Genomic DNA, 27,697 nt, shown 5'->3' with positions numbered 1-27,697 from the left:
TTTAGCTGATACATTGCACCAGTAGACTACTTTAAGGATTGAACATGATCACATTATATCCCCCAATGTTTGCCTGGTTCCTAAGCAATTGGTTAAACAGATTCATTCACAGATTAAATGTGCTACAAGACATCAAAGTCAGGACAACCGCTCTGATAAACACAACAGTACCACCTAGAGGCAGGACCCGTAAAAATAAGGATTGCGATTAAGTGAGCACTAACAGTACAGACAAGGGATGGGCATCTGTTAGCACAGCGGGGCCACAAAAAATGCGATTGTCTGATCAGAGGGTCACATTATCAACATTCATGCCAGTATTAAGAATAACGGTGATTCTGAGCATTAACACAGAAAAGATTTGAGTGTTTTTGGAGTCAATTTATGCATTTTTCTGTCATTATATATGTTTTTGTTATTTCTTGTGTATGTTAGCATTTTGTTTATTGTCAATTAGTGTTTTTATTTATTTTTTTTTTATTAATTTCTTTAGTATTTTTGTCATTTTGGGTATTTTTTCAGTGATTTTGTGTAATTGTTGTTCTTTTGTGATTTCAGGTGGTTGTTTTGTGTGTCTGATGTCCTTTTGTGTGTATTATGAGTCTTTTTAGTTTATTTTAAAATAATTTTTGTGTGTGTTTTTGTTGCTGTTGCTTTGTGTATTTCTGTTGACATTCTGTGCATTTGCTGTTTTGTGTGTTTTTGGAGTTATTTTGTGTATTATGTTGGGCTTCATATTACTTCCAACTTGAATTACATTTTTTGGCAGATTTGTCTTAAGGGCCGCACAGAATTAGACCGAAGGTATAAACTATGTTGAAGATAAATCAATGAAAATCATGAAAGGGTGGCACCTTGGTCACACTAATCAAATTCTCTACCGTTATCTCAACCATTATCAGGTATATTCCTTCTCCAGCGTGCTGTTGATCTCCAACCTGATCATCAGCTGTAACATAAAAACTGCAGGAAGTTGCCAGGATGAGCAAATAGAAGCGATTGCCCCATGCACGTAACCTCTAACGGTCATTATTCGCAGCACACACAGAGAACCTGCAAAAGAGGAAGTTCTCGCTTTCAGACGAATGCTTGTGTCACTGACAGATCTGCAGGGTAACCCCCCACCACCACCACCCTTACACCCTCCCCTCCACAGATAAACACACACACTCACCATCTCCCAGTATCTGCACTTCTTCCTCTCTGGGACCACAACTGAAACTCAAACAAAGACTGAGCAAAGACTTTTTTTTATCAGGCAACCAGTTGCACGGTTTGGAGGAAAGTGGGATAGATATTCTGAAAATGGTGAGTACTTTAATTACAAAATACCTTTTTTTTTTTTAACCAGATAAATTTCTTCCACATGTCAGAATGACCTTCACAGAGGCTTTTCAAAGTACCGGTACACACAGCTCTTGTATAATCAATTATTGTTGGCAGTGGTTGCCGTATCAATATATCGACATTCTATCAGTACGCAGCGCCCCTATTTGGCCAGGTTAGGTCACGTGATAGGTCAGTCATTGGCCAGTTTAAGTTGCGTGACTAAGACTAAACCTTAACCCAAACCTAAACCTAACCCTAACCCTAAAAATTGTTGCGATATTGGGTCATAACCTAAACCTAAACCTAACCCTAACCCTAAGACGCTACGTACTTGTACTTCTGTAACCGTACCAATAGCACGTACCAAGTCGCTAAAAATTGTTGCGATATTGGGTTATAACTTAACCCTAACCCTAAACCTAACCTTAACTCTAAGATATTCTAAAATTCTAAAAATTTATGCCAGTTTTTTATTTTTAAACTGTTTTCTCAAGCAAGAATTTTCACTTCATTTTTTAAAAAATTATGCATTTCTTTTCATTTTTTAATGGTTTGATTGTATTGCATTTTTTTAAGGGGAAAAGAAAAGTAAAGAAACTTAACAGCCTTCTTGTGAAATCAGGAAATGGTTGTAATAAGTGGGTTTTCACTTGATTGAGCAAGACATCTTGGCCCGGACATTGCAAATAGATATGTTTGTTCCTCTTTGTATTTACATGAAGACAAGATGTACAGTAGTTTTTTCCCCCCCCGCAGGCTAAGAACTGCTTTGACTTGTATTTATTAGGCTCTGTTTAAGTAAAAATCAGAAAAATGCCAGTTGTCGTAGTGTGGCTAACAAAGCTACAGCTCTCAGGTTCTACTTTGTGATTTATTAAAAAGGAATCACAGAAAAGCGAAACATCATAACCTCATCTATAAAGTATATTCAGCAGTCGTCTATCACTATCATCACTTTTACATCGTTTTACACTTTTACATCATGAATGTATTCAAATCCTAACTTCTAACTTATTAGTTTTAAACCGTAAACTGTTTTACTACAGCTTTCAATGCAGAATATCTACACACCTTAAATATACAAGTGACCCTTGTCCCACGTAACTATGTTATATTTTCCTTGAGTGTGTAGTTAGTACTATGGTAAAGGGCCTGAGTTCCTTGTTTGAACTCTTTGATTTATTATTATTCTCGAGTTTACCTCCTTTAAATTTGACCATAATTCAACTTTCTTGACTTAATCGATTAAAATAAATAAGGATATAAGGAATCCTGTCACAAATATTTATTTATAAAACAATAAAAAAAACATATATATATTTTATAAGTCTCTCTTTGGTAAACAAAATACAAGCACTTAAAGTGTAAAAAATAAAACACGTTACAGCAGCCAAACACACAAAGAGCATGCAAACAAAAAAGCTACTGTAAATACAGAAGGAAAAATAAAGGCAAAATTAAAAAGTACAATAAAAATAAAATAAATAATATATATATATATATATATATATATATATATATATATATATATATATATATATATATATATAAGCCGTAAGTGGGGTTTTACAATGAGGATGAGTACTATTGCACATAGTAAGGCTTTGGAGGAACATAATTATTTACAGATATAAAAAAAACCTAAAGAAAACATTTCAGGCTATGCTAATGTTGTACATTCTTATTTATTCTTTAGTTTTCTTTTAAAACCTTGACCTTCTAATAAAGAAAAGGGCAGTGGCTATTCGTACGGTAGTCGTATCAATATACCGACATTCTATCAGTACGTAGCACCCCTCATTGGCCAGTTGAGGTCACGTGACTAAGACGCTAAGTACTTGTACATCGGTAAATGTACGAATAGCACCGGGGGTTGTTCATACGGCAACCGGACGAATAGACACTTTTTTTAAAAAAAAATCTCTTCTTACAACGTTTTTGTCAGAGGGAGAAATAAAAACTATGAAAACTCAAACTTTTAACTTTTAGCTCACACCAAAACACATTTCATGGCTTTTCAACAAAAGTAAATACTTCTTAGATACCTTAACTCAACTTAAGTATTTTTAAAATACCTCTTAAGGAAAATTCTCTCTTTGAATAGGACTAATGAAATTAGAAAAATAAAATAATAATAAAAAAAAAAAAAAAACACACGTTTAACCAATACAAAACTCAAAATTACCAAATCAAAACACTAAATGTGGGCCTTTGTCTGGCTTCAGGAGGGAATGACTTTGATTGGCTACAAGTTTGCCAAAACACCAATAACAATCCAAGAACATATTGACTGACATCAAAACTGCATACAAGTTAGGTTGCACTACTACTTTTATGGTCTTTAGATTAGAAACAACATGGATTCTCCTATCAGATTTGTTAATGTGACAACTCCTTTTACGGATACATTTTTTATTTATTTTATTTTTTGACAAGTAAACCACATCTGTAGTTTTATTAAATGCATATTTTAGTCAACATCAGTATTATGAACTTACTTTTCTTTTTTAATAAACTATTTACATGCTATTGCTGATGATTTTATGCACTGTATACATACACTATAACTAGAGGTGCAAAGAGTACTGTTACTTGATTGAAATAGTGCTCAAGTAAAAGTAAGTCATACCTAAAATACTCAAGTAAAAGTAAGTCATACCTAAAATACTCCAGTAAAAGTAAGTCATACCTAAAATACTAAAGTACAAGTCAAAAGTAGCTCAATTAAATATTACTCAAAGTAAAAGTTACTAGTTACTTTCACCCCTTATGTTTATTTTTGGTAATATACTGTATCTTGCCACGGTTCCCTTGCATACAGTAAACATCTCATGCAGTAACTTAAAAAGGCATCTGTATAAAATAAAAGGTTTGTCTGAATATACAATTATTTTTTAAATAAAAAAACACCAATGAATTCAACTTAAAATTAAAAAAAAAAAAGTATCAGGCTCCTCTAAGTAAAGCTACATTTTTTAAACAAAAAAAAAAAATCATAATTTACTCAGTAAAAGTTGAGCGTAGAAATGTAATGTATTACTTTACTTCTTCTTACTGCCTATTTATAGCCAAGTCTTTAAGCATAATAAACCACATATTATTACAAAACATTCATAATGTAAGCACCACAGTAGTGGGAATCACATATTCTATATGAATAATATATTCACATGATTTCTTAAACAGTATTTTTCTTGCTTCTTATGCTGTTATTTTCGAAGTTGTGTTTCTCCACATTTGATAGAATTAGATTGCAACCCTCTGTTTAGAGAAGCAGAGCTGAACATGTTGAGTAAGTAATAGTCCACTGTGGCTAAGAAACAGAAGTAATACGGAGGAACAGTGCTGACTTGTTTTTCTCTCACTGCATTCGGAGCAACAAGGTCTCTGAATTCAACACATTTTCTGCTGAACAGCATTATCGCCAATAGTCAAGTTAAAACTCACCCCTGCTACCTCATATTCAGGTTAGTTTCACTACTGATGATGTGTTGTTGCAATAGTCATTTCAAGTAATGTTATTTAAATGTTTTTGAATGTGGAGAGATTCTCCCAACATTTGATGAAGGCTTTTGGTCTTTTTTTTATTTTTTATTTTTTTATAATACAGACACATATTTCATGTATTTATTTACAAAATTGAACTGACTAAAAAAAAGTAAGAGTTTAGTTGAAAAATCCGAACTAATTAAGTGGTCACATATTTATGTGCTTTGACCTTCTCAGTATCTTTCCTTTCGTTTTAGCAGGTCACAAGGGCAGGCAGCATTAGAAATCACTTCCTGGTTTAGTATCAGTATAAATCTACTAAACCAGGTCATCATAAATTATATTATAACTCAAATCTGCCTTACACAGACAGTAATTAGTTTATATTCTGTGTGTTTGCAGTCTAGGAAAATGTGTTGTCTGTGAGATGAGAGGAAAATCCCCATTATTATTATTTGACCAAACCCACACACAGAAACTATAAATATGAGAAAGAAAGGCCAGGAAGTGGATCAGCATTGTGATCAGACGTTTCTGTGTCAGTTACAGCTCGGGAGTAAATCATTTCACTTGATTTTATGGCCTTTTAGCAATAAAACATCTCAACCAGTTAGTCATTAAAATAGAAAGCATGTGCAGTGAAGGTGAGGGTAAAACGAAGTGGTATACCAGAAGGAAACCTTTGACCAAAAACCTACTTCCTACTTTGTGGTGTTGAACATGTGCCCCAAAAAGCTTCGGATTGGGAATCATAAGTCAAAACCTTCCTATAAAATGATATTGCAAAGTAATACATAAAAACATTAGACCAAACGGGTATAACAAACAAAAAATACAAGTGAAACATTAAATTTAAGCACTCCTGATTAGTTTTATAACTTCAGTCGCCTATATGTTTATTCCTACAGTTTGGAATAACCCCCCACAGTCTTTGTTTTGTTATTCCACCAGTTCAACAGGTTTTTCTTCGACTTTTCTGCACTCTGTTAATTCATTTTAATGACCATGAAAGTGATTCACCAGATGGTGAGAGGAGGAGCATCCCTTCAAAAGCAGCTTTACGTTATTCTCTTCACCTATTTTAACATTCCTGTGCATTGGCGTTGTATTCTTTTAACCAAGGGTTCTCACCATGTGGGTGGGGCCCTCAATGTGGGCTGCAGTAAAAAAAAAAAACTACAGATTTTTGAAATCTATTCACAACAAACGAGGACACTTTTCTTCGTGAATTTTGAACTCTAATTTTCACTTATTTTAAAAATGATGAGCCTCAATATAACTGAGAGATGATCCAAAATGAAAGAGGTGAAAGATCTTCTTCCTGTTCTGTTTTTGACACTTTAGTTGACACTTTGGTTGACTGTTGACAGAAAACACACAAGCAGATGGTGACACTTTTATCGGAGTTACACTGTGAATAATGATAAGTTGACTTTATTTTATTATATCAAATATGCAAACTTGTTGCTTTACAAAAAGGATCCTGATGAGTCTGGACATAACTTAGGAAAGACTGATTCTCAGGCCAGAGTTTGTGTGTACAATGGGTTTGTGAAATGACCTCCAGAGACAAAAGAAAGCTACAGGTGAATGAATAACTAATGAGAGAGCACAAATTCCACCGAATGGACAAAACTATTTGGGGAAAGAGGAAGAAGAAGAATAAAAAAGGGGGTTTTCACTTTTCTGCATTCTGCGTCATTTGACAACTTGACAACTCTACTTTACATGTGTATATACTGTATATATATATATATATATATATATATATATATATATATATATATATATATATATATATACTACTGTCATGGCAGATTTGCGGTTGACCTCATTCGGACACATGATTTATTGCTCTGGTTGAATGATGGAGTCCAGTGGAAGCATGATGATTTTATAAAAAAGATTTATTATAAAATTAAATAAAAATGGAGTAAAAAAAGAAGCTTCCATCCTGTAGAATGAAAAGCAGCCCCCCAAACAAGGACGGTCAAAAGGCTCCTGGCAGAGCAAAAAGCAAGACCCACTCTAACTAACAGTTTCACAGCTTAAGCTTTTATACAGATAACAGAAAAAGTTCCACCCTGAGGTGAGGAGAAGGAGGGAGTCAGATGCCCAACAGTGGAAACGTTTGAGGATGATGAAGACGTGTATATTATGAGGAAGGTTGGGCGCCACTCTTGTCTGTCCTTGATAGTGTGTGTGTGCGTGTATATCTGCATGTGAGTTTGAGTTTGGCCTTCAGCAGAGACTCTGTGTTGCATTGTGGGTACAATACGATCTGTACTGTTTAATCTAACATGACTCAGCTGTTCAAAAGTGCAAAGAGTAATGGAGTCATCATGTCTTAAAACATGACAAATTGTACACATGAACACACATTTGACGATATGATGATGAATATAATAATTGGCATAACACTACGTATATACTGTACCAGCACACTTGCCAACCTTGAGACCTCAACATTAGGGAGATTTTCAAAAGAGCGGGGGGGGGGGGGGGGGGGGGGGGGGTAGTTTGCGTTTGAAAGGGAAAATGAAATAATTCATTTTCACAGTGTTCTTTAATTTGAAAAACACATTTAAAGTAAAGAACAAATTCCACAGTACCAGTGCAAATGGTAAATGGTGGTAGTAGTAGAATAAATTAAATAAATAACATTAAATTGAACAAAAAAGGCATACATTGCATAAATTATCCATCAAAATAAATAAAAATAAAAATAATCAACAAAAGGAAAATTAAACATAGCCTATACAACAACGGCTATAACCATAACAAAAACTTCCCTACACATGGTTGTATTTGAAGGTGCAATGCTTCGCAGCCAGTAACACAGCTCTTGAAGGAGCGTAGGAATGGGCAGGACCTTCAAAATTTAATTTGCAGGAAAGGAGTGCGTTAAGGGTTGAATTGTCCATCCTTGTTCTATTCTCTGTCACTATCTTTCTAACCATGCTGAACACCCTCTCTGATGATGCATTGCTGTGGGGCACGCACAAAAGTGCCTTCATCAAATGTACCAGAGTCTGGAACCTTCAATCTCTCCCGAGCATGGCCCAAAACCTGTCGATCCTTGCTTCCTGAGGAAGATCTGCGTTGCAGCAGCCTTGTGCTTCTCTGACCGTTGATGACTCGTGATGTCCGTTCGGCCACCGTGTTCAATCGAGAAGTTTGACCTACACACATTGCAGGCCGCATAACCCTTCCCTTTTGAGCTGTCCTGAATGAAGTTAAATTGTTTTTTCCAGTCATTTTGGAATTTACAGCCATATTTCTTCTTCTTACATGCCGCCATGTCTCTTCTTCCTCTTCTTATGCGGTGTAATCGTTATTAATGTCCGGCCGTAAATGACGCTCAGTGAAGGATGGTCCGCCCGGACAATGTCAGGGCGGAAATAGGGAGAAAATCGGGAGAATGGTGGCCCCGGGAGATTTTCGGGAGGTACAATGAAATTCGGGATTCTCCCGGGAAAATCGGGAGGGTTGGCAAGTATGTGTACCAGTGGTTCTCAAACTATTTGGCTCAAATACCCCTTTCTCTTACTTTTAAATCAAAGCATATCTAAATACTACATTTTGCTCAATTCTGTGAAAATTTAGTGATAAGTTGATAACTTATAAAATGATTGGTATGAACAGAGGTGAGTAGAGTCACAGTACTCGACTAAAAGTACTGTTACATGTAAATGAAATTTACTCAAGTAAAAGTAGAAGTAGTCATCACAAGTACTTACTTAAGTAAGAGTGAAAAAGTACTCAAGTACCAAGTAACATCTTATTTATTAAGTAAAACATCAAAATCACAACATCTATTCTTAGAACTTAAACATTCAAACGCTTTGTAGGGAAAACGTGACAAATAAAAGCAATTTCACCTTCTCTCCTTTACATCATTTCCTTACATCACCCTTTCCTCTCTCTGTCTCCCTCCTGTACATCACCCTCCCCGGTACTCGAGTAAAACATGTAAATTACATTTAAATGTAAATTAAATGTACTCAAGTAAAAGTAGAACTATGCCTCATTTATTTGTTTTTTTTTTAGTGATCTTGCGTGCTTTTCCCTCATTTAGTGTGTCTTGGTTGTCATTTTGTGTATTCTGTTATGTTTTTCTCTTATTTTGTGTGTTTTTGGTTTTTGTGAGTTGCTGGTAATATTCAGCGTGATTATCATTTTTAACTAAAACAAAAAATTATAAAAAACCCCGTATTTCTAATGCTTTCATTTGTTAATTTTACCTTCTCTCTCGCTCAAGTACCCCCTGTAGTGCCATCGCGTACCCCCATTTGAAAAGAAACACTGCTATATACAGTATATATAGATCTATATTAATCTAGTGTTATTCAAACAATCTGGATTTGTGTGTTTATTTGTTTTAGTTCAAATACAACAATCAATAGAGATCACCAAGGTTTTTCTCCAATATAAGAAATCAGTTAGATCCTCCTGAGTTGTGGCAATATTGTCATTATTTCCCTCATTGGTGGTCCATTATTTGTTTCAGGCACAAAAGCCGGATATTAAAGCCATGATGGCTCGATTTCAAGGCGGCGGGGCGAGTATTGATGAGACTTCTTCTTCCACAACATGTCCCAAACAACCTCTACACCCAACCATCTCAGCCGTACAGAGGAAACCAGTTTTCGGCAATGCAGTCACTGTTCCTCCTAAACCAGCTTTCCATAAAAACGCCAATAGGAGTGACTCAGACTCACAAGAAACAAACTTAACCAAAGCCTTAGCGAGCCGGTTTGCTAACTACCAGGATGATTCCAACAGTAAACCTGCATTTGTTAATAAACCTTTGAAGCCTTTTTCCCAGATTCAGGAATCTAAAGTGTTGGAACAGAAGTCTCCTATCAGCAAACTTCCAAGCTCCTCCAGCATGTTTGATCCTAAACCTGTATTTCCTAAACCAGAAAGTAACGCCAAACCAAGCTGGGTGAAAGAACCACCTACCAGCCCTGCACCCCCCAAAGTACCCAGTTTGCAGATGAAACCAACCAGCAGCATTAAAAAGTTACAGCAGCAGAATGAAGAAAACACAGGACTGAATACAAACACTGCAAACAAGTTGCCAGCTCAGGAAAATACTCCGTTCAAACCCCCCAGTAACTTCAGGAATGCCCAGAACACGTTCAACAAGGGGAAAGACGAGGACGAGCAAACCAAAGAACTGACCTTCACTTCTGTCCCTCCTCCCAAACCTCTAGCCAGCAAAAAACCAAGCTTAAAAAAAAAAGATCCGATTGGTTCTCCTCACACAAACGATCTGAATGGTAATGCTGCTTTAGGGCCAAAGAGGAACCCCCTTCCCAACACTTGGGCCCTGGGACCGGCCCCAGCTAAACCTAATCGACCCCAAAAAGTCAACCTCGCCAGCTTTAAAAGATCTGCTGAGAGCTCCAGTGATGGTAAGTGTCAGCAAAGGAGTGAAGCTTATTTCTATTTTCATACGATAAAAACAATTAGAATGAATAAAACTACCATGAGAGGAGGGCAATGTAACTGTAATATCATACCACTGGTTATCAACTGGTTTGGCTTTGGGACATATTATTATTAATGAATAAAAGCTGTGATATGTGAAATGTACAAATTCATAACATGAATCAAAATGTGTGCTTTGAAGCTGAGATGATGCTCGATAGAGGAATATTACGTTTGAACCTGCATTTGCTGCATTTGAATGGAAATCTAAAAGGTTCCTCTTGGAATAAATGATTGGATGTTTTTATCCACGAGCGGACAAAAATATTGTTCTTTGAAAAACAACAAACTAGCATCTCAGCAGGGATAGTAAAACACACACTGTTGCAGATAAATCCTTTTCAAAATATAAGCTGTAGATGCTTTAGGGTTAGACTTAGCAAAGGGTTAGGGTTAGGGTTAAGGTTAGGGTTTGAGTAAACAAAGGGTTAGTGTAACGCTCATTTAGGCTAGAGGGACTGACTGTGATAAATGGTAAAATGGTAAATGGACTTGATTTATATAGCGCTTTATCACCACACTGAAGCAGTCTCAAAGCGCTTTACACATCAGCTCATTCACCCAATCACTCTCACATTCACACACCAGTGGGACAGGACTGCCATGCAAGGCGCTAGTCAACCACTGGGAGCAACTTAGGGTTCAGTGTCTTGCCCAAGGACACTTCGACACATAGTCAGGTACTAGGATCGAAACCCCAACCTCTCGATCAGAAGACGACCCTCTACCACCTGAGCCACGGTCGCCCGTGATAGACTATACAATAAGTATTACCGCCAATCAGAAAGATTCATCTCAGCTAGAGTCTGTGTGTAAATAAAACAGGCAAAATCAGAACTGTTTGCAAACCAGTATATATTAGAAATTCAAAGATTATATACAAATATATATATAGATATGTAGATATTCAATAATAAATATATATAGTAGACATTTGCACAATGGGAACAAAAGAGAAGGAAAAAAACAAAACAACTCAGTTCATGTGGTGAGTTGTGGCTCTTCAATTCATAAGAGTCCAAGGTTTAGTTCATGATTTTGTTTCCGTTGGGGTTTTTTTTTTAAAGTAGGGGTCCCAAGATCCAGCAGAAAAAAACAAAAGGGTTGATTCCAACCACGGCGTGGTTGAAAAGGGGTAGCTCACCATCTGCTGAGTCGGGTCATGTAGGGGGTTTTTTGTAGGCAAATAAAAAACCTGCCCTAAAGAAGGTCAAGACAAAAATTAGGAATCTTGTAATCTATCAGTGCATGATAAATACATGTTTCATACTAACAATCAATTCAATTTAAGTGCACTTATAATAAACAAAAATAGATTCATAAAGGCATTGCAATGTTCATATTGGTCACCATCATCATCAGTTGTACAATATAATTCAATTTCACAACTGGGCCCATTCAAAACCAAGGTTGGTTTAAAAAACATACAAGTTTAATTACAACCAGGACAAAATAAGTGTAATGAATACATGACAGCGTTTTATCACACATTCAATTGCTCCCTGGATTCCAAACTATACTTCGGCTAAAGTACATTGATGCAATTTTGGAGGCGGAAACCCTGTGGTGCGGTGGAACGTTTTCACAATAAAAGTAGGTCAAGAAACATGGGTTACATTAGGGTAACGAACGACACCTAATGACAACCTTCATGACACAGTAATGTCAACCTTATGTACAGTAGAAAACTTTAAGTACACCGTTTCTACTAAAGTCATTCCAGGGATGCAATTGCCAAACAATTTAAAGCACAGATTCTGATCAACTGGTCATCAAAAAGTAACGAGTTAAACGTAGTAAACTGACTACAGTCATTGGTTACACAGTTACAGGTTTTATTAAGATGGCTGCTCATATTTCAGGTTTCGATAAACAATGAAAACATTGTTTTTCCCATGTACATGTTTCGAAAAGTGACCTTTGCTCTGATTTAATGATTTTAAATGGAACATTTACCTTTACTTTTTTGACTTTATCACACAACTAAGACTTAGATTTTACTGCTGTTGGTCCTCTAATGATTAGCAACTGCTATTGCGAATCAATAGGTTATGCTTATGATTCTGAAAACAACCCACAGTGACTAGCAGTAATCATGGTTCAGACTCTGTCTTTCCTTGACATAAGACACAAACTTAAACACAGTAGTATATGTTATTTTGATCTGTAAATCTCCATATCTTTTTAAACAGAAGACAACTTACTTAAACAACAGACCAAGGGTCGGAATAGAGCGTGGCTTCTGCCTGAACCACGCTGGTTTTTCATCCAGCTGGAAATCAACCTGGTGGGCCCTTGTGTTTTTTTGAAGAGAGAGTGGAGGTAGACATAATAACATGTGCCAAAAATGGTACAAAAGTGGCTAAAATGTGGCAAAATAAGAGTGTAAGGTGACTAAAATGTGCCAAAAGCAGTCAAGAGTGGCCAAAAATGGAGAAATAAAGAGGAACCAGGTGGTGTTCAAAGGCAAAGGGTAGCTTTAATGAGCAAAAAAAGTGACCAAAACAATTCACGAAAGGACAAAAATTGGATAAAAGTGTCAAAATGAATTTGCAAAAATTGACAAAGTAGGAAAAAGGGGATGTTTGTTGGCAAAGAGAAAGCCAAATTTTGAAAAAAGTGTCAGAACTTTTTGAAAAGGTGCAAAAATTGGACAAAGGAAGTTGCAAAATGGAGAAAGGAAATAAGTAAAAACGGTTTATAAAGTTTCCACCTTTTAGGGTTTTTTAGGGGAATAACAATTAAAATTAAAAAAGAAAAAAGCCACATGTTGAGCATTACTGACTTAATAACGTCTTCTACGTGGTGATAATGTAGTGGGCTGGTCTACAGAGAATATGCCAGGACTGAATGTTTGTCCCAGTCTACCCCTGCCTTGTACCAATTCTTAAATAAATCCTCCTTAAACACTGACTCCTGGTCATCCAAATTCCACCACATCAAAACATGGATGATGGCGGGGGATACAGAGAGGTGAACCTTCTGGCTGACAGCAGAGATACACGTGCAGGAATACCTCCGACACGCAATTGTTTTATACATAGAATCAGCTGTCTTTGTCCCATTCTTCTCATTTACAGAACTATAACACAACATTCATTGTCAGCTTCATTAAACTTTGAATTATGATGGAGTACCACCCTGTCAAGACGACTAAATAATATGGCGAGGACAATAGTTAATGTCACGTGACACTGAAACATAGAAACGTGTTACAGTTGATTTACTAACCCTGCAGAATGATACACCTCAAATAAAGAAGCAATATCCATGTGAATATTGTAAGTAATTTACCAAAGCTGGAGTAGATTGCGGTTGGTATTTTTGCTCATTCGTTTTGCATGTTTGACAGGCAGTTGTTGGCGGTAACTTTCACAGCTTTACTCACAGATGGCTGTAGTCATTGGTATGAGGATGAAACGCAGCTAGGCAATGACTCTTCTTTCATAGACAGACTCTTATATTGTGTTTGTCCTGGTTTTATTCAGATTAATTTACTGTCATTCAAGAAAAGGCGTACGTCCTTTTATTTTTAGCCTACTTTTTTTAGGAGCTCCTTGCTTATTTTTTTTACTTGTTTTTCTTTCTTCAGTATGTGAGCAACACACAAATGATGCCATTAAACAAAAAAGACCCAGTTCCTCTTTTCGACCAGTTCCCTGTTCAGTTTCTCATTTCTCCCCCTCTCTCGCTCATCACTCTCACAGCTTTTGTTTCAGTGAAGAGGGAAGTCAAGTCAAACAAACAGTGATCACAGCATTAAAACAAAAAATGCTTCAAGAGGTTCAAGGAAATACATTAAGGAATAATATTATTTTTTAACTATAATATGATTATATTAAAATTGTAATAAATACTGTTATTTTGCCCTCCGTGCAGATTCTGGTTTAAAGAAAACCCTTCCCCCTACGCCGCTCATCTTTCACACCAATAACCAGAGCAGTCATGTGACCCAGAGTCAACCACCTCCTGTGTTACCCAGTTTGCCCCCACGTCTCATTGGCTCTAGGTAAGTAATTTCATTGAGATACTAATCTGACTTTTATCACATAAATCTAAGGACTCCGTACGACGGACTTAATATTGGCTTAAAACCAGCAAGCTTTATTTAAATGCCTCTTGGTTTATTGATCCGTTTATTACTATAATAGTTGTATATAAGAATACAGGCCCTTTTAGTGCTATGCATTCATTACAGAAAACTGCTGAGACCTCTGAGGAACCAACTCCATTAATGATTTATCAATAAAAGCTCAAAGAGCAACAAACTCTGATTAGTTTATATCAAGTGTTAACCAGAAATTATCGATACAAATTGTAATTACCGAACTATATGAAAAATAAATAATAGTTTCAGATACTGAAATGAGAAAGAGAGATTACTTCAGTAGTTCAATTTTTTAAATGATGTTTGTAAAACAAATATTAATATCTGATAACAAACACGTGACGGCCTATTGGTCCTACTGGTCTTTAGCACATGCATACAGCAGCAGCACTATTCTTTAATAATGAATATGCTGATCCATTTCAGCAGATTGATAAATAATATTAGTCTTCAGCAGAAGTTACAGATATTCTTATTGAGAACATTAAACATTAAGACATCATTAAGATCCCCGGGGTAAAATCAAAGATCCCATTAACATATTAATTTAAATTTACAGTACATTCAGCCTGAAACTCAAACTCATGCCCCTATTTCGGCAACCTCAAGTGCAGGCTGGCACTTTGTTGTACGCGTGTCCCTAAATATCAGGTGTGGTTGTGGCACAGTTCATTTGAAGGACAGCACGGCGCTCCATGCGCTACGATAAGGGATTAGAAAATGAACTTTGCTCCATGGAAAGTGTTTTGCATCACAGGCAGGATTTAGTGCAGATTGCGGACACAATGCTATAGTGTCCACCTGCATGAACAGGTTTTTGAACATCTGCAGTTTCACCACACAGAGGGCTCGTAAATATGTGCGGTGCAGTGTGTGTGTGTGTGTGGCTCAGCTGAAAACTTCACAACTCTGCCAAAAACGAGGCCTGAAAGATGTGCACAACACTTTCCACGCAAACTTTGTGATTTATGAAAATAAACATAGCTTTAAAATGTGCGCATTAACTCTGACCCTGGCACTCAAACATGGCAGTGGCTATCCCTAATACTAACCCACAGGTCAGTCATTGGCCAGACTAAGACTAAAACTTACCCTAACCCTAAAAAGTGTTGCAATATTGGTTTATAACCTAACTTTAACCCTAACCCTAAAAATTATTGCGTTATTGGTTTATAACCTAACTTTAATCCTAACCCTAAAAAGTGTTGCAATATTGGTTTATAACCTAACTTTAACCCTAACCCTAAAAATTGTTGCGATATTGGGTTATAACTTAACCCTAACCTTAAACCTAACCCTAAGATGCTACGTACGTGTACTTCGGTAACCATACCTATAGCCCCGGGGGTTGTCCGTACGATAACCATACAAATAAACACTTTCTAAAAAAAACCCAACCGATACCAAACCTTATCATCTTTACCAACAAACACAACATTTCTGTCTAAAACTAGCCTGACTGACAAAAGCTGCTTCAATGTGTCCCCCAGAATCCAACAAGAAGATTTTTATGATGATGCTGATGTAGCGACCACCATTCCTCCACCTCTGCCTTCATCCTCAGGTGCAGCAACGCTCACACTCAGACAAAACCTGTTAGCCAATAGCAACATTCATGTTTTACTGTTAATGGAATGATTGTTTTTTTTTTTTTCCCACTGCACTCTGGGTTTCTTAACAATTGTATCTTTTTGGTCACACGTGAGAACAATTGGTCATTGTTTCAATCCTTTCTTGGCCCTCTTGTGATCATTAACCGCTTTCTAATGTTGTCGTTGCAGGTCACCCAAGTCAAAGACGGAAGGTGAGACAACCAAAAGTTCATCATTGAAAGAAATTTTTTTGTTTTTTTTAACTGATTAGTTTAAAAGCTTTGAGCGCTTTGTATTAGACTGATGGTTATTTTTACACAAAGCTAAAATATCTAAGTACATAAATCTTTGTGAGTCTTTATATACATCTTGAAACAACGCAACTGATTTTGACCATTTTAAATCTGTATAGAATGGTATTACAAATTGTAACACCAAAAATTATAATGTAAAGTACACAATTCTTTTGTTTTGTTTTTTTATGTTTTTTGTTTTTTTTGTCTTCCTCTGTGAACATTTAGGATGGAAATAATGGGAATGATGAGGATGATGATGATGATGATGATGACGACGGGGAGTTGTACGTGGACCTTGATGAAAGATGGTGAGACGTTAGTCAAGTAAAAAAAATTGATCGTTTCCTTCCCCTTTTCTCATTCTCTATTCTGTTATTTTGCCGCAATGTATTTTATTCTGAAAGCGTGTTAAGAAACCTCTATCAGCACTGCCCTCTGAAGGACATCAACTGGAATTACAGGAGGAGATCCTATTGTAGTTGAATCAGCAGGTGGAACATTTTGTGTACTTTTTAACATTTAGTTAAGAAAAATTGTCTTGATAGATTAACAGAGAAAAATGATAGCGAATGACAGTTGTTTTGAGTGCATAACTAACATTTCTTACAGGTTTGCAAGCTTACATACCATTTCTTTTTGGTATAACTGCACATTTTCTGTTCTTAATCTGAAAAGGGAAGCACCTGAGCCCAAGAAGAATGACAAAAGTGAGAAGGAGGAGAAACGGCGTCTGGAGGCAGAGAAAAAGGATCAGAAGGAGCGCGAGAAGAAGGAACAAGAAGTTAAAAAAAGATTCAAAGTGGGGGGAACAACACTGTACCCATCAGTTACACTAAATAAACAGAACCAACATACATAGCCTTTGATGCCTGCGTGCTTCTGATTGGTTATATTTCAGTTGGTTGGATCTATAGAGGTCATTCACCAAGGAAAAGCTTGCACAGACTGCAAAGGCAGCAGGACTGACCTCAGCCTGAAGCAGGGAGACCCTCTGGACATCATCCGAGTTCATGGAAACCCAGAAGGCAAATGGTTGGGACGGACATCAGACGGAACAAGTATGTTAATAAATCCAAGAGCAAATAAAACCGTAAATGGCGCTTTATTTGAATTCTTCTTGATACCGTGGACTTGATGTGCTTGATTGTGTTCTTGCAGTTGGTTATGTGAAGACAACCTCAGTGGAAATTGACTTCAACACACTGAAGAAACGTCAGAAGCAACAGCCTTATGAACCGGAGGTCTACGATGACATCGAAACGCTCTCTTCTGACAACAGGCAACTAAATGTTTCAGAACTTCTTTGTGAACATACGCAATGCATTTAGAATTGCATTTCTTTGAAGCAACACTGATGATTATCTTGGGCATCCCTTCTACGATAGTCAGTCTATTGAGTTTCTTTACTACTGTATGTACAGTATATGCAGTATAGGTCTGGGCTTGGTTTTATTGAGCTTTTGCATATTTGGTGACCAAGTTAATACCATAAATTTATTGTGTAGACTCTCCAACAGTAGTTCTTTGCTGATTTGGCTTCTGCATACACCAGATCTACTCTCAATACCAAGTTTGATCCAAACTGAGAAAAATGCTCACCCTATTTAAAATAATGTTGTATTTTTATGTTCTAGATAAAACAGTCTCAGTTAAGCAGCATGAAAAAAAACCAATATATGTTTCATTTATTCAACTGTTTTCAGGAATTTTACTTTGAATTTCCTCAGAATTGAATAGAGTTGAATAAAGGTTTCATTTATTCAACTGTTTTCAAGAATTTTACTTTGAAATTCCTCAGAATTGATCACTTTGTGAAATTTCAAAATACATTTCCAGAATAAAGGTGTCTGACTAAATGAATTCTTAACAATTGATTTAAAAAAAGAAGACAAAAATGAACTTTCTGGAATTATTAGCATGAAAAAAAGGTTAAATATTAAAGCTAGCTTGATGGTTGAAAAGGTTGTACCACCTACTGTCAGAAGTGAGGAGAGTACCGCACTTTGACGCATTAATAAGTTCCTTTTATAATAAAGCTCAAGATATTTCCTTTCCTTTACACCAGGAATGTCAAACTCATTTTACTTCAGGGGGAAATATCTTGGAACACAAACTTTTTTGTGTCTAATTTCAACACTTCTGCATGTAAATGACTTTGTATTAATCACTTAAAGTTTGTGAGATGTAAAATATTCAGTTCTATCTATTAATACCATTTTTAAAAACCATCCCATGGGACCAAATGGATGCTTCAGCAGGCCAAAATGTGCCCGTGGGCCTTGAGTTTGAAACCCGTGCTTTAGCCCATAGATTCTGATTGGTGATTGGTCTTCGTAGTTAAAATTAGATACAGAATTAGTATTCATTGTTTTTAATATTACAAAGAAAAGCATTACAAAAAGTAGCTGCTCTCATGTTTATTTATATGTTGTATTCTTCTGTCTTTACAGTGTGACGAAAGGATTTGGAGGTAAAACCCATTAATAAATAACTTTATTGACATTTTATTACCATTATTTTGAGGTTGTAAAGCTCAGATGTTGTGAAGTTGCTTTTATCTGTTATTATATTGCGCCGTGGCAGCTTTTTCATTTTCACCAACAGGAGGAGGAGGAGAAATTTACGACGATTGTGTCGATCCAAACCTGGGGCTCAGGTGGGTGCTTATTTTTAGGATGGAGCAGGAATGTCAGAATACATACTGTATATACAGACCCTTTCCAAAAAAAATGTGAATATCATGGACAAGTTGTTTAATTTCCATAATTCCATTCAAAAAGTTAAACTTTCATAAATTACAGATTCAAGGCCCACAATTTAAACGATTTCGAGTATTTATTTGTTTATTTTAAAACCCACAAAAACAGGAATTCAAAAAATTAGAACACTGTGAAGAAATCACCATTTACGTGTCAGTTTTTGCAGAAAAAAAAGAAGAGAAGGAGGACTGGACTGTTGGTCAGTGGTCCAAGGTCCTCTTTTCAGATGAAAATAAAGCTGGAAGCTTAAATTATGTAAAAATAAACAAATAAATACTTGAAATCATTAAAATTGTGGGCCCTGAATCTATAATCTATGAGTTTCACTTTTTGAATGGAATTATTGAAATGAAACAACTTTTCCATGATATTCTAATTTTTTGGAAAGGGTCTGTATATATTTTTATGCTATAATAATGAACAGAAAACTGTGAAGAACGATACGAAATTAAACAAAAATAAAGTATGGCTTTCCAGTCCCACTGATGCCAAGAGTCCGCCTGTAATATCCAAAGTCCTCCAGCGAATACTTGACCGAAACAGACGACCTTCATTCAACACAGTGTAAAATATACTCAGTAACCTTCTGTTTCTGATGTCTTTCCTTCCTCAGCCGCCTTTAATAACTGCTTCACCCTGGACTAAAACGCACTACGGAATTACGCATGTGCCTGTTTACATTTAATTAATTCAACAATGATTAAATGTGATTTTAAAAAAAAAAAAAAAAAAAAAAAAAAAAATTGTACTAATGAACGATTTCTGCATGGCTTTATTGAAAACAATACTAATAAATGTATCCAAAACCCAATAACAAAGGAATCAATGATCATTCTGTACGATTCTAAATGTTAACATTTTTTGTTGTTGTTGTTCCAGTGTGACTCCACGCAGACAGTCCACTGCTGCCTCAAATTCAGGTATTACACAAATGAATCGCTTGAAGTGAAACTTGAATTAAACCAACCGTGTAATAAATCCATGTCACTTTTTGCACTTGTACAGATATACTTTGTACTGAAAGTGATGATGAAATATACGATGATGTGGACTCGCAAAGTGTGCCTCCTCCTCCTCCCATCAGCAGGTACGGGATTCTAGAACCAATCCCATCTCTTCACAATCATTTTTAATCACTTGGCCACTTTTCTGTATTTCTGTACAGCCTTCCAGGTACCAGGAGCAAAAGCAAAGGGGAAGAAATGGATCCCAAGAAGCAAAAGAAATTGGAAAAAGAGGAGAAAGACTTCAGGAAGAAATTTAAAGTGCATTTCGTCTTCGAGTTTATACATTTTAAACCCAAAGTTGCCCCCCTCTCCTACCATCTTTTACAATCTTCCAGAATCTGAAACAGCTGTGTTGAATGTGTTTCAGTTTGAAGGTGAGATACGGGTATTGCATGAGGTGACCATCGACCCCACACTCACTAATAAGAAGTGGAGCTCCAAAGACCTTCCAGTGAAAGCAGGAGAAAAGCTGGATGTCATTGTCAAAGCCGTGGATAACAAACTCATCTGTCGGAACGAGGACGGTAAATGTGAGTATTTGTCAACCACTATAAATATCTAAAATCCCCCCAAACAGGATTACAGCGCATGTATTATTATCAGGGTTGAGGTCAATTCAAATTTTCAGTTACAAGTTCAATTACAATTTAATTACGATTACAGTGACCAGCAATTTTTCCAATTACAATTATTTTTTTCCCTCAGAAAGTCAATTACAATTGTGTTCTCAATTACTAAAGCGCAACCGCAGTTACGTTCTCACTTACTAAAGTTCAATTACAATTAATCACAATTACTGAGACTGAAATAACCTAATAAGTGAACCTTCCTCTTGTGTTAGCTTTCTGTTAGCATCTCTTATGATAACAGGTCCTAAATCAACTGTAAAATACACAAAAAACAAATCTATATCATCTAATTTATTTCTTATCTGTTGGTTTTCTTGCTCGGCTTCCTAATCAATGAAAATATAGGTTTTAATATTTTTGGTGAATTCATCTGAATATTTTTTCTGTCAGTATACCCTTTGATTTCATCTTTTTATTAAAAATAAAATGTTGGAAAGATTGATATGAAACATATTTTAATAACAGTTCACTACATACGTGTAGAACTGTACATGGTTCCCAGGTTTTGCGTTAAATTATCGTGGCAATTGCAATCATAAAGTCAATTATGTAAACTCAATTACAATTTAATTAAGATTACAACCGCAACAGATTTTAAAAAATTAAGATTGTAATTATAATTAATTATCAACTACGCGATTACAATTATAATTGACGCCAACCCTGATTGTGATGTTATAAGGTGAAGTGGAATCGTTTGTATCTGACTGTCTCACATCTGCATTTCACAGTTGGTTATGTGTCCATCTGTCACATTGCTGATGAGTAAGTATTAAAAGATCTATTATAAATGTAATGCAAGTGTAATCAGAATTCTGTCTGATCTCATTGTTGTGCTTACAGTGAAGGAGGTATCTACGACGACATTGGAGACGGTAAATAAAGAACTCAACCTTACGTTCATTGAAAAATGGATAAAATTTAATTTTTTTTTTTTTGTCATTCCTCCCTTATTTTCTTCCAGACTGCATCTATGACAACGACTGAGGAAAAATCCTACAGCTCATTTTTCTTTTTGCTATTTATGAGATTCTTTGATCGGGGACTGCCTGTGAAACATTTCACTGCAACATTTATTAAATGAAGAAAACCAAATGTTGAAGTGAAATGTTGAGTTAAGCATAATATTTAGAGCTCTATGATGCCTATTTGGATTTGTTTCTGATTCCCAAATGTTTCAGAAAAACTATAGTATTTAATGCTTTTTTTTCTTTTTTTTAATGATTATTATTTTGCAGTAAAGATGTAAATATTTGTTTGTGGAAACAACAGTATTTGACTTTTTGTCTTTATTTCTTCAAACCCTTCTTCAACCTTTTTAATGTCTTTAATTCACATAAATGACTTGCTGTTTATGTTAGTATTGGTTTATTATTGCATCCAAGTCTATCGAAACATATCATTTAAGCCCCAACATGTGAAAATAAAACTGTATTTTTACTGACTTTGACAAACTTGATTACATAGGAATGATTTGACTATGTAATATGTATATTTATACGTTTGCTTAGATGACTTGTTGTATTTGGCACTGTATCAATGAAGTTGAATTCAATTAAATACCTTGTTGATTTTTTGGGGGGAAAAAATCACTTCTTTGTCAATGAAAGAGAACAGGCCTTTCCAGATGTGGCAGTTTATCACCTCACACACCCTACAGGAAAAGAGCAAACAAATTTTAAAAAATGATATTTTATAACAAATTACAATAAATCTGTAAAGACTTTTTTTTTTTTTAAATGTCCCAAATGTCTTTACAGATAATGTGCCTGCTTACATGATAAAGATAATGGCTACAGTAACACAAAGATTTGATTACAATGTTTTTGTCGCTAAATAGAATCTTTTTTTTTTTTTTTTTCAAGTAAATTCTCTAAATTTGGACTTCCTAAAATAGTTGGTTAGAAGGGATTTTTTTTTTTTTTTTAAGGGCTGGGTGATTTTGCCTTAAAAAAAATCTCTGATTTTTTAAAGGAAAATTGCTTTTTTTTTTTTTTTTTCCAGTGCACTTAAAAATGACTGCAGACATCAGATATATTGTCAAAAGTGCAACTTTATTGCTGTGATTATCCTCAAGAGTTAAAATGCATAGAACAATCCCAAAATAAAAAAAATAAAAATAAACTCTTCCGTATAATAATAATGATAGAAAGGACTTTAATTAAAACATGAACTGAAAATACAAGGCAGAAGATGAAAGGAAATGATAAAAACTATATATATATATATATATATATATATATATATATATATATATATATATATATATATATATAGGGGCCACTAAACACCGTTTTATTCCACTTACTTACAAAATTAGATTCTTTAAAATGTGTGTTAATGCTCATCCATTCCATTAATATGCTCAATAGTTGTTTTTTCATAGAATTCTGAGCACAATATTGTAGTCGGCCAAAGAGAGTTTAGTTTAATTTAGTTTAGAAATAAAGGAAAGGTGGTACTCTTTTTTTTTTTTTTTTTTTTTTGTAAGTTGTGTAACCGCAAAACTCCTGTTTGATTAAATGAAGTTGCTCTTTTTAGTTTGAGACAAACAGCATCCAAAAGGGAGGAAAATCAAGAAGCATCTGAAAACAAAACAGAGCTCTTCAGCATAGGGGAAAAGCTGAACATAAGGTCATGGCATATCATTTTAAATGACTGAACAAGTGAATTTTTTTTTTTTTTTTTCAGTCCTGTTTTATTTTTTTGTCATTATTATTATTATTATTATTATTATTATTATTATTATTATTATTATTATTATTATTAATTTATGTATTTATTTCTTTTACTTCATTTTTTATTTTATTTTTTTAGTCTTGTTTTTTTGTTGTTTTTTTTAGTGGCCCTAATCCTCTTCCGTACACATATAACCTACTCAAAAGGTAAACAAATGTAAACAAAGAGGGGGCTCACATCGCGCTACGGTAACCCACATGGACGGAACGCCAAAAAGTCAGAAAAAACTGGTGGGAAAAAAATTAAATAAATTATTAATTTGTTTCCTTAACTGGTATTTGCAAAATAAAAATCGTTTTTATCTAAAAATTTGATAAATTGATTAAATCATTTTTTTTTATTTTTTTTTGCCCAGCGCTAGTCAACGGTTCTGAAACACATTATTCTGTATTTTATTTTATTATTTAAAAATAATAATATTTTAAAAAGCCAGGGTGAGGCTGATTTGTAACACGTTGCAATTTCAGTGAACACCCGGAAATAAAGCATTCTTGGTCTGACTCCATTAATACAGATCAAACTAAAGTTATGTGAGGTTTTCAAACTTACTATCAAGCTACCAAAGTTCACTTCCTGTTAGACCGGAAGTAACATCCACGCTTCATCATGGCTCCTCCTGTCGCTGTATCTCCACTCATCAAGGTAAAAAAAAAAAAAAACGAATACTTTGATATAAAATGGATATTAGATGTTTTTAGATTAACTTAAAGCAAATCCACCTGATCTAAATATAGCAGATTTTTCCGGTCCCCGCTGTTGTTCCTGCCGTTTGTTTACGGGTGTTTGCGTTCAATGACATTGATAGGCGCTTTAGAAGCACAAACAGATAACACATCATTTATTAATCTGTGTGCCTCAAACATCATAAAACCTTTACGAACCGTTAATTTATTTGATATGACTTAAGTAAAAGGAAAGTATTTGTTACCTAGAAGGTCACGGAGGCTGAACTTTGTCCTAAACTTGGCGTCGGATACATCACACTGTGACCACAGGGGGGCGACATTTCCCCCCTTTAATTATGTGTGATCGACAGCTGGTAACCAGTTTTTTTTTAATTTTTTTAAATATATATATATATGTACTTGTACTTTTGTTTTTTTGTATATTTCTAAATAAGTAATTTTACTTGTACTTAAGTACGTTTTAAAAGAAGTAGTAAACTTTCTTCCACATTTAGCATTACACTATTTTTTTGTAAATTCCTAAATTTAGCTCTACGTGAGCCTGATATATATATATATATTTAAATTCAATTAATTGGTGTTATTTTATTTTAAAAAGGAATTGTACATTTTGACAAACCTTTTATTTTTATACAGATACCTTTGTGGATAATTAAGTTCCAAAATTTGGTCTTTTCCTTTTTAAGTTTATACATGAGATGTTTACTGTATGCAAGGAAACGTGGCAATATTTATTACCAAAAATAAACATAGGTGGTGAAAGTAACTAGTAAGTTTTACTTTGAGTACTATTTAATTGAGCTACTTTTTATTTGTAGTTGAGTATTTTATGTATGACTTTCTTATATCAGTACTGGTTGGAAAACAAGTATTAGAAAAATCCCAGATATTTAAAAAAAAATAAATAAATAAAATGACAATATGTGGGAGTTTTTTTTTTTCCTTTTTGTTAGTAACTTTATAATCTGTTCCATTTTAATTTATGAACTTGATTAATTAACCTATTTTTTTTTAATTATTTTATTTATGTATTTATTTTTCATTGTTTTATTTTATTATTAATATTGCTTGTTTGTTGTTCAGTTAAAATGTTCAAAATCTTTATTAAAAAGAATTAAATATTTAAAAAGAATTAAAAAAAATCCCAAAAAACTTATATATATATATATATATATGTATATATATATATATATATATATTTTTTTTTTTTTTTTTAAATTGATGCATTGATTTTAGTTTTTCTATTTCTTTGGATGAAAAAATAAAAAAACAAAGCAATTTTTATTCATTTTTTTTACCTCTCACAGACAGCCAGATGGTCCGCTCTGCTGCTCGGCATGTTTTACGGACACCAAAGGCTCGGTGAGATCATTGATTTAACATTGTTGCATAGATTTTTTTTCCCATTATTATTAGTATTATTATTTGTCAAACGTTGTGTTGCAAAACCATTTAAAAATTTAAGTTCTCATTACGCACTCATCCCATTCATGGGAGAACACAGAATGCACAGGCCTTACCCACAGACTACCTTGTTGTTTACTTTAGCATATAGCATGTAAGGCTGTATGTATGTGGAGATTAAATAGATTACTTGTACTATATCTTTAGATTTTAATATCTGTGTCTGTCTGTGTTATCATGGCTGGTTTTATGTTCAGAGTACCTGAAGCCTATTGCAGCCGAGGAAAAAAGGATCGAGGAAGAAGAGAAGAAAATCAGAGAGGAACAGGAGAGAATTTACAAACAGCTTTCAGAAGGTCATAAATCATTAAAACTCTTCTTTTCCTAATCATAATCCCTTTAATTTAATAACTGTTATATATATATTGACTTATATTGTCTTTGTTTTCTGTTTGCAGCAAATTCTGACACAATACTCAAGTGAACAACGGCAGGAAGCACTTTTTCTTTCTTCTATTCTCAATAAAAATATGATTTTCACCTGGTAACTTAAGTCTTATTTTGTGTTTGGTCATCAAACATGAAATGCAATATCTTTAAATTACCTACCAAAGCTAAATTAGCGCTTTTGACCTGTGGTGCCTTCTTCAAATCATATCAGTCTTTATTTATAAAAAGCACTTTTCATACAATAAAATGCAGCTCAACGTGCTTTTACAAAGTAAAAAAAATGAAATGTATTGTGCTTCAGTTGGAGTTGTGCCTGAAGACTAGAGAGAGCAGTGTTGTAATCCTGACCTGGTTTAGGAGCTACTTTATCCCAGGATTGGGGTCATGGACCAGTTGTAGAAGTGCAGTGCAGACAGAAGTGTTTACTCACTAATCTTGTGTGTTGAGTAATAGGGAATCCTTCATTGTATAAGCATCAATACGTTATTCAATTCACAATAATGTCAGTGTTCAACATTACAAAGACTGCAATCTACGTTTTACTGCCATCATGTGTGTCCCTGAATGCAACCAAGCCCCAAAATAAATAATGTATCTGCTTAAAAGTTAAAAAAAAAAAAACAACTAACTAAACCACCCGTGCAGTAAAACAATTCAATCAGGAGACAGATAAAAAATACATGGACTTTATTTATCATCATTTCAGACAAATTAATGAGCCTGATAATTAAATGGCTTTGGTATTTCACAGCACGTTAATGCTAATTTACTACCTACTGTAAGTCTTATTGCACCATCTGTCATTTGAGGTGAGCATTTTAAAGTATCTAAACTTAAATAAGCTAGAAAACAATTGTTTTTTACGTATTTAAACAGTCTGTTATTGCCGTGCAGCTTAGTTTTTTTTACTGGTTTTTCCATAGATGCATAAATAATGCTAACCTTTTTATGGAACAACATCTATGGACCTTTGCTGGTAGATAGCTCACATCAGCTTTTAGTTAAATTTAAATGCAAGGACCGAAGGTTTGCCTGTGATTTTACTGCAGTGAAAGGCCAACAAATCCGTGTTAGTAAATATCAGCTGACCGGAAGGAGGAAATTATGTTTATTTTCCAAAATAAAAGATTCTGTACAAATCTAACCTAAATTGTAGCATACAACTAATTATTAACAGAGCTTTGTAAAGCCTCTGAAAGTCCACAGATTAGAGATTTTGTCAGATTATTCTTACTGAAAACAACACATTTACAAAACCTTTACAGTATGTACAAGCTGTGTGTGTCTGGGCAAAGCAAGTGGAGGAAAATACATTAAGTTAAATAATAAACCTGAAAAAAAATCTGCAAGCTATTAAATACCATCATATCAGTTGTATCCACTCCTATTGTTTAAAGGTGCAGTCTGCAACTTTTATAAAAGTGACTTTTTGTCATATTTGCTAAAGCTGTCACTATGTAAGGACAGCTTTACATAAAACTAGTAGTTTGTGTGAAAAAAAAAAAAACAGACTCATTGAGTCCCCCCTGTTGCTCCTGCAGCCTTTGGCAGATTGCCTGAATGCACCGCGACCAAGTAAAAAGAACCAATCAGAGCCAGGATTGTGTTTGATGGACTGTTTGACAGCTGTTGCTCACAGGCCCCACCCCTTTCCCGGAGCTAGAGCGCCATCTTTTTTACAGTGTATGGTCTGGAGGAGTAGAAGATGGAATT

General features: G+C 34.8%; 1 protein-coding gene and 2 long non-coding RNA genes across 4 annotated transcripts; 2 read left to right on the top strand and 1 right to left on the bottom strand.

Annotated features, from left to right (window-relative positions):
* Window positions 1-1,017: 1,017 nt before the first annotated feature.
* On the top strand, window positions 1,018-22,281 carry fyb1b (FYN binding protein 1 b). Of its 2 annotated transcripts, none has more exons than XM_028462855.1 (19): window positions 1,018-1,308; window positions 9,329-10,238; window positions 14,194-14,323; window positions 15,913-15,986; window positions 16,204-16,226; window positions 16,536-16,618; window positions 16,986-17,109; window positions 17,209-17,368; window positions 17,469-17,589; window positions 18,761-18,780; window positions 18,915-18,966; window positions 19,547-19,633; window positions 19,949-19,989; window positions 20,075-20,156; window positions 20,235-20,334; window positions 20,444-20,606; window positions 21,437-21,470; window positions 21,549-21,580; window positions 21,670-22,281. In XM_028462855.1, the coding sequence occupies exons 1-19, from the start codon at window positions 1,306-1,308 to the stop codon at window positions 21,690-21,692; spliced, it is 2,262 nt and encodes a 753-aa protein (XP_028318656.1). In that variant the 5' UTR covers window positions 1,018-1,305; the 3' UTR covers window positions 21,693-22,281. The 2 variants fall into 2 exon arrangements, with proteins under 2 accessions (XP_028318656.1, XP_028318657.1); XM_028462856.1 differs by having other exon boundaries at window positions 16,204-16,227; window positions 16,546-16,618.
* LOC114473312 (uncharacterized) lies at window positions 22,272-24,451 on the bottom strand. The gene is made up of 3 exons (XR_003675241.1): window positions 24,373-24,451; window positions 23,994-24,252; window positions 22,272-22,359 (listed from the first exon to the last, which is right to left on the bottom strand). It is a non-coding gene; the product is annotated as an uncharacterized LOC114473312 (long non-coding RNA).
* LOC114473311 (uncharacterized) lies at window positions 24,014-26,082 on the top strand. Its single transcript, XR_003675240.1, has 4 exons — window positions 24,014-24,086; window positions 25,438-25,492; window positions 25,792-25,890; window positions 25,993-26,082. It is a non-coding gene; the product is annotated as an uncharacterized LOC114473311 (long non-coding RNA).
* The last annotated feature ends 1,615 nt before the right edge of the window (window positions 26,083-27,697 follow it).

The sequence above is a fragment of the Gouania willdenowi genome, chromosome 12, assembly GCF_900634775.1.
Source record: "Gouania willdenowi chromosome 12, fGouWil2.1, whole genome shotgun sequence".
Classification (NCBI taxonomy): Eukaryota; Metazoa; Chordata; class Actinopteri; order Blenniiformes; family Gobiesocidae; genus Gouania; species Gouania willdenowi.
Note: the sequence above shows the minus strand (reverse complement) of the source record. Positions and strands in the feature narration are given on the sequence as shown.

What these genes read in the sequence shown, in the direction of transcription:
- fyb1b (XM_028462855.1), top strand. An exon ending in ACTTCAGGAAGAAATTTAAA is followed by an intron (nt 20,335 to 20,443) that starts GTGCATTTCGTC and finishes AATGTGTTTCAG; the next exon opens with TTTGAAGGTGAGATACGGGT. An exon ending in TCGGAACGAGGACGGTAAAT is followed by an intron (nt 20,607 to 21,436) that starts GTGAGTATTTGT and finishes TGCATTTCACAG; the next exon opens with TTGGTTATGTGTCCATCTGT.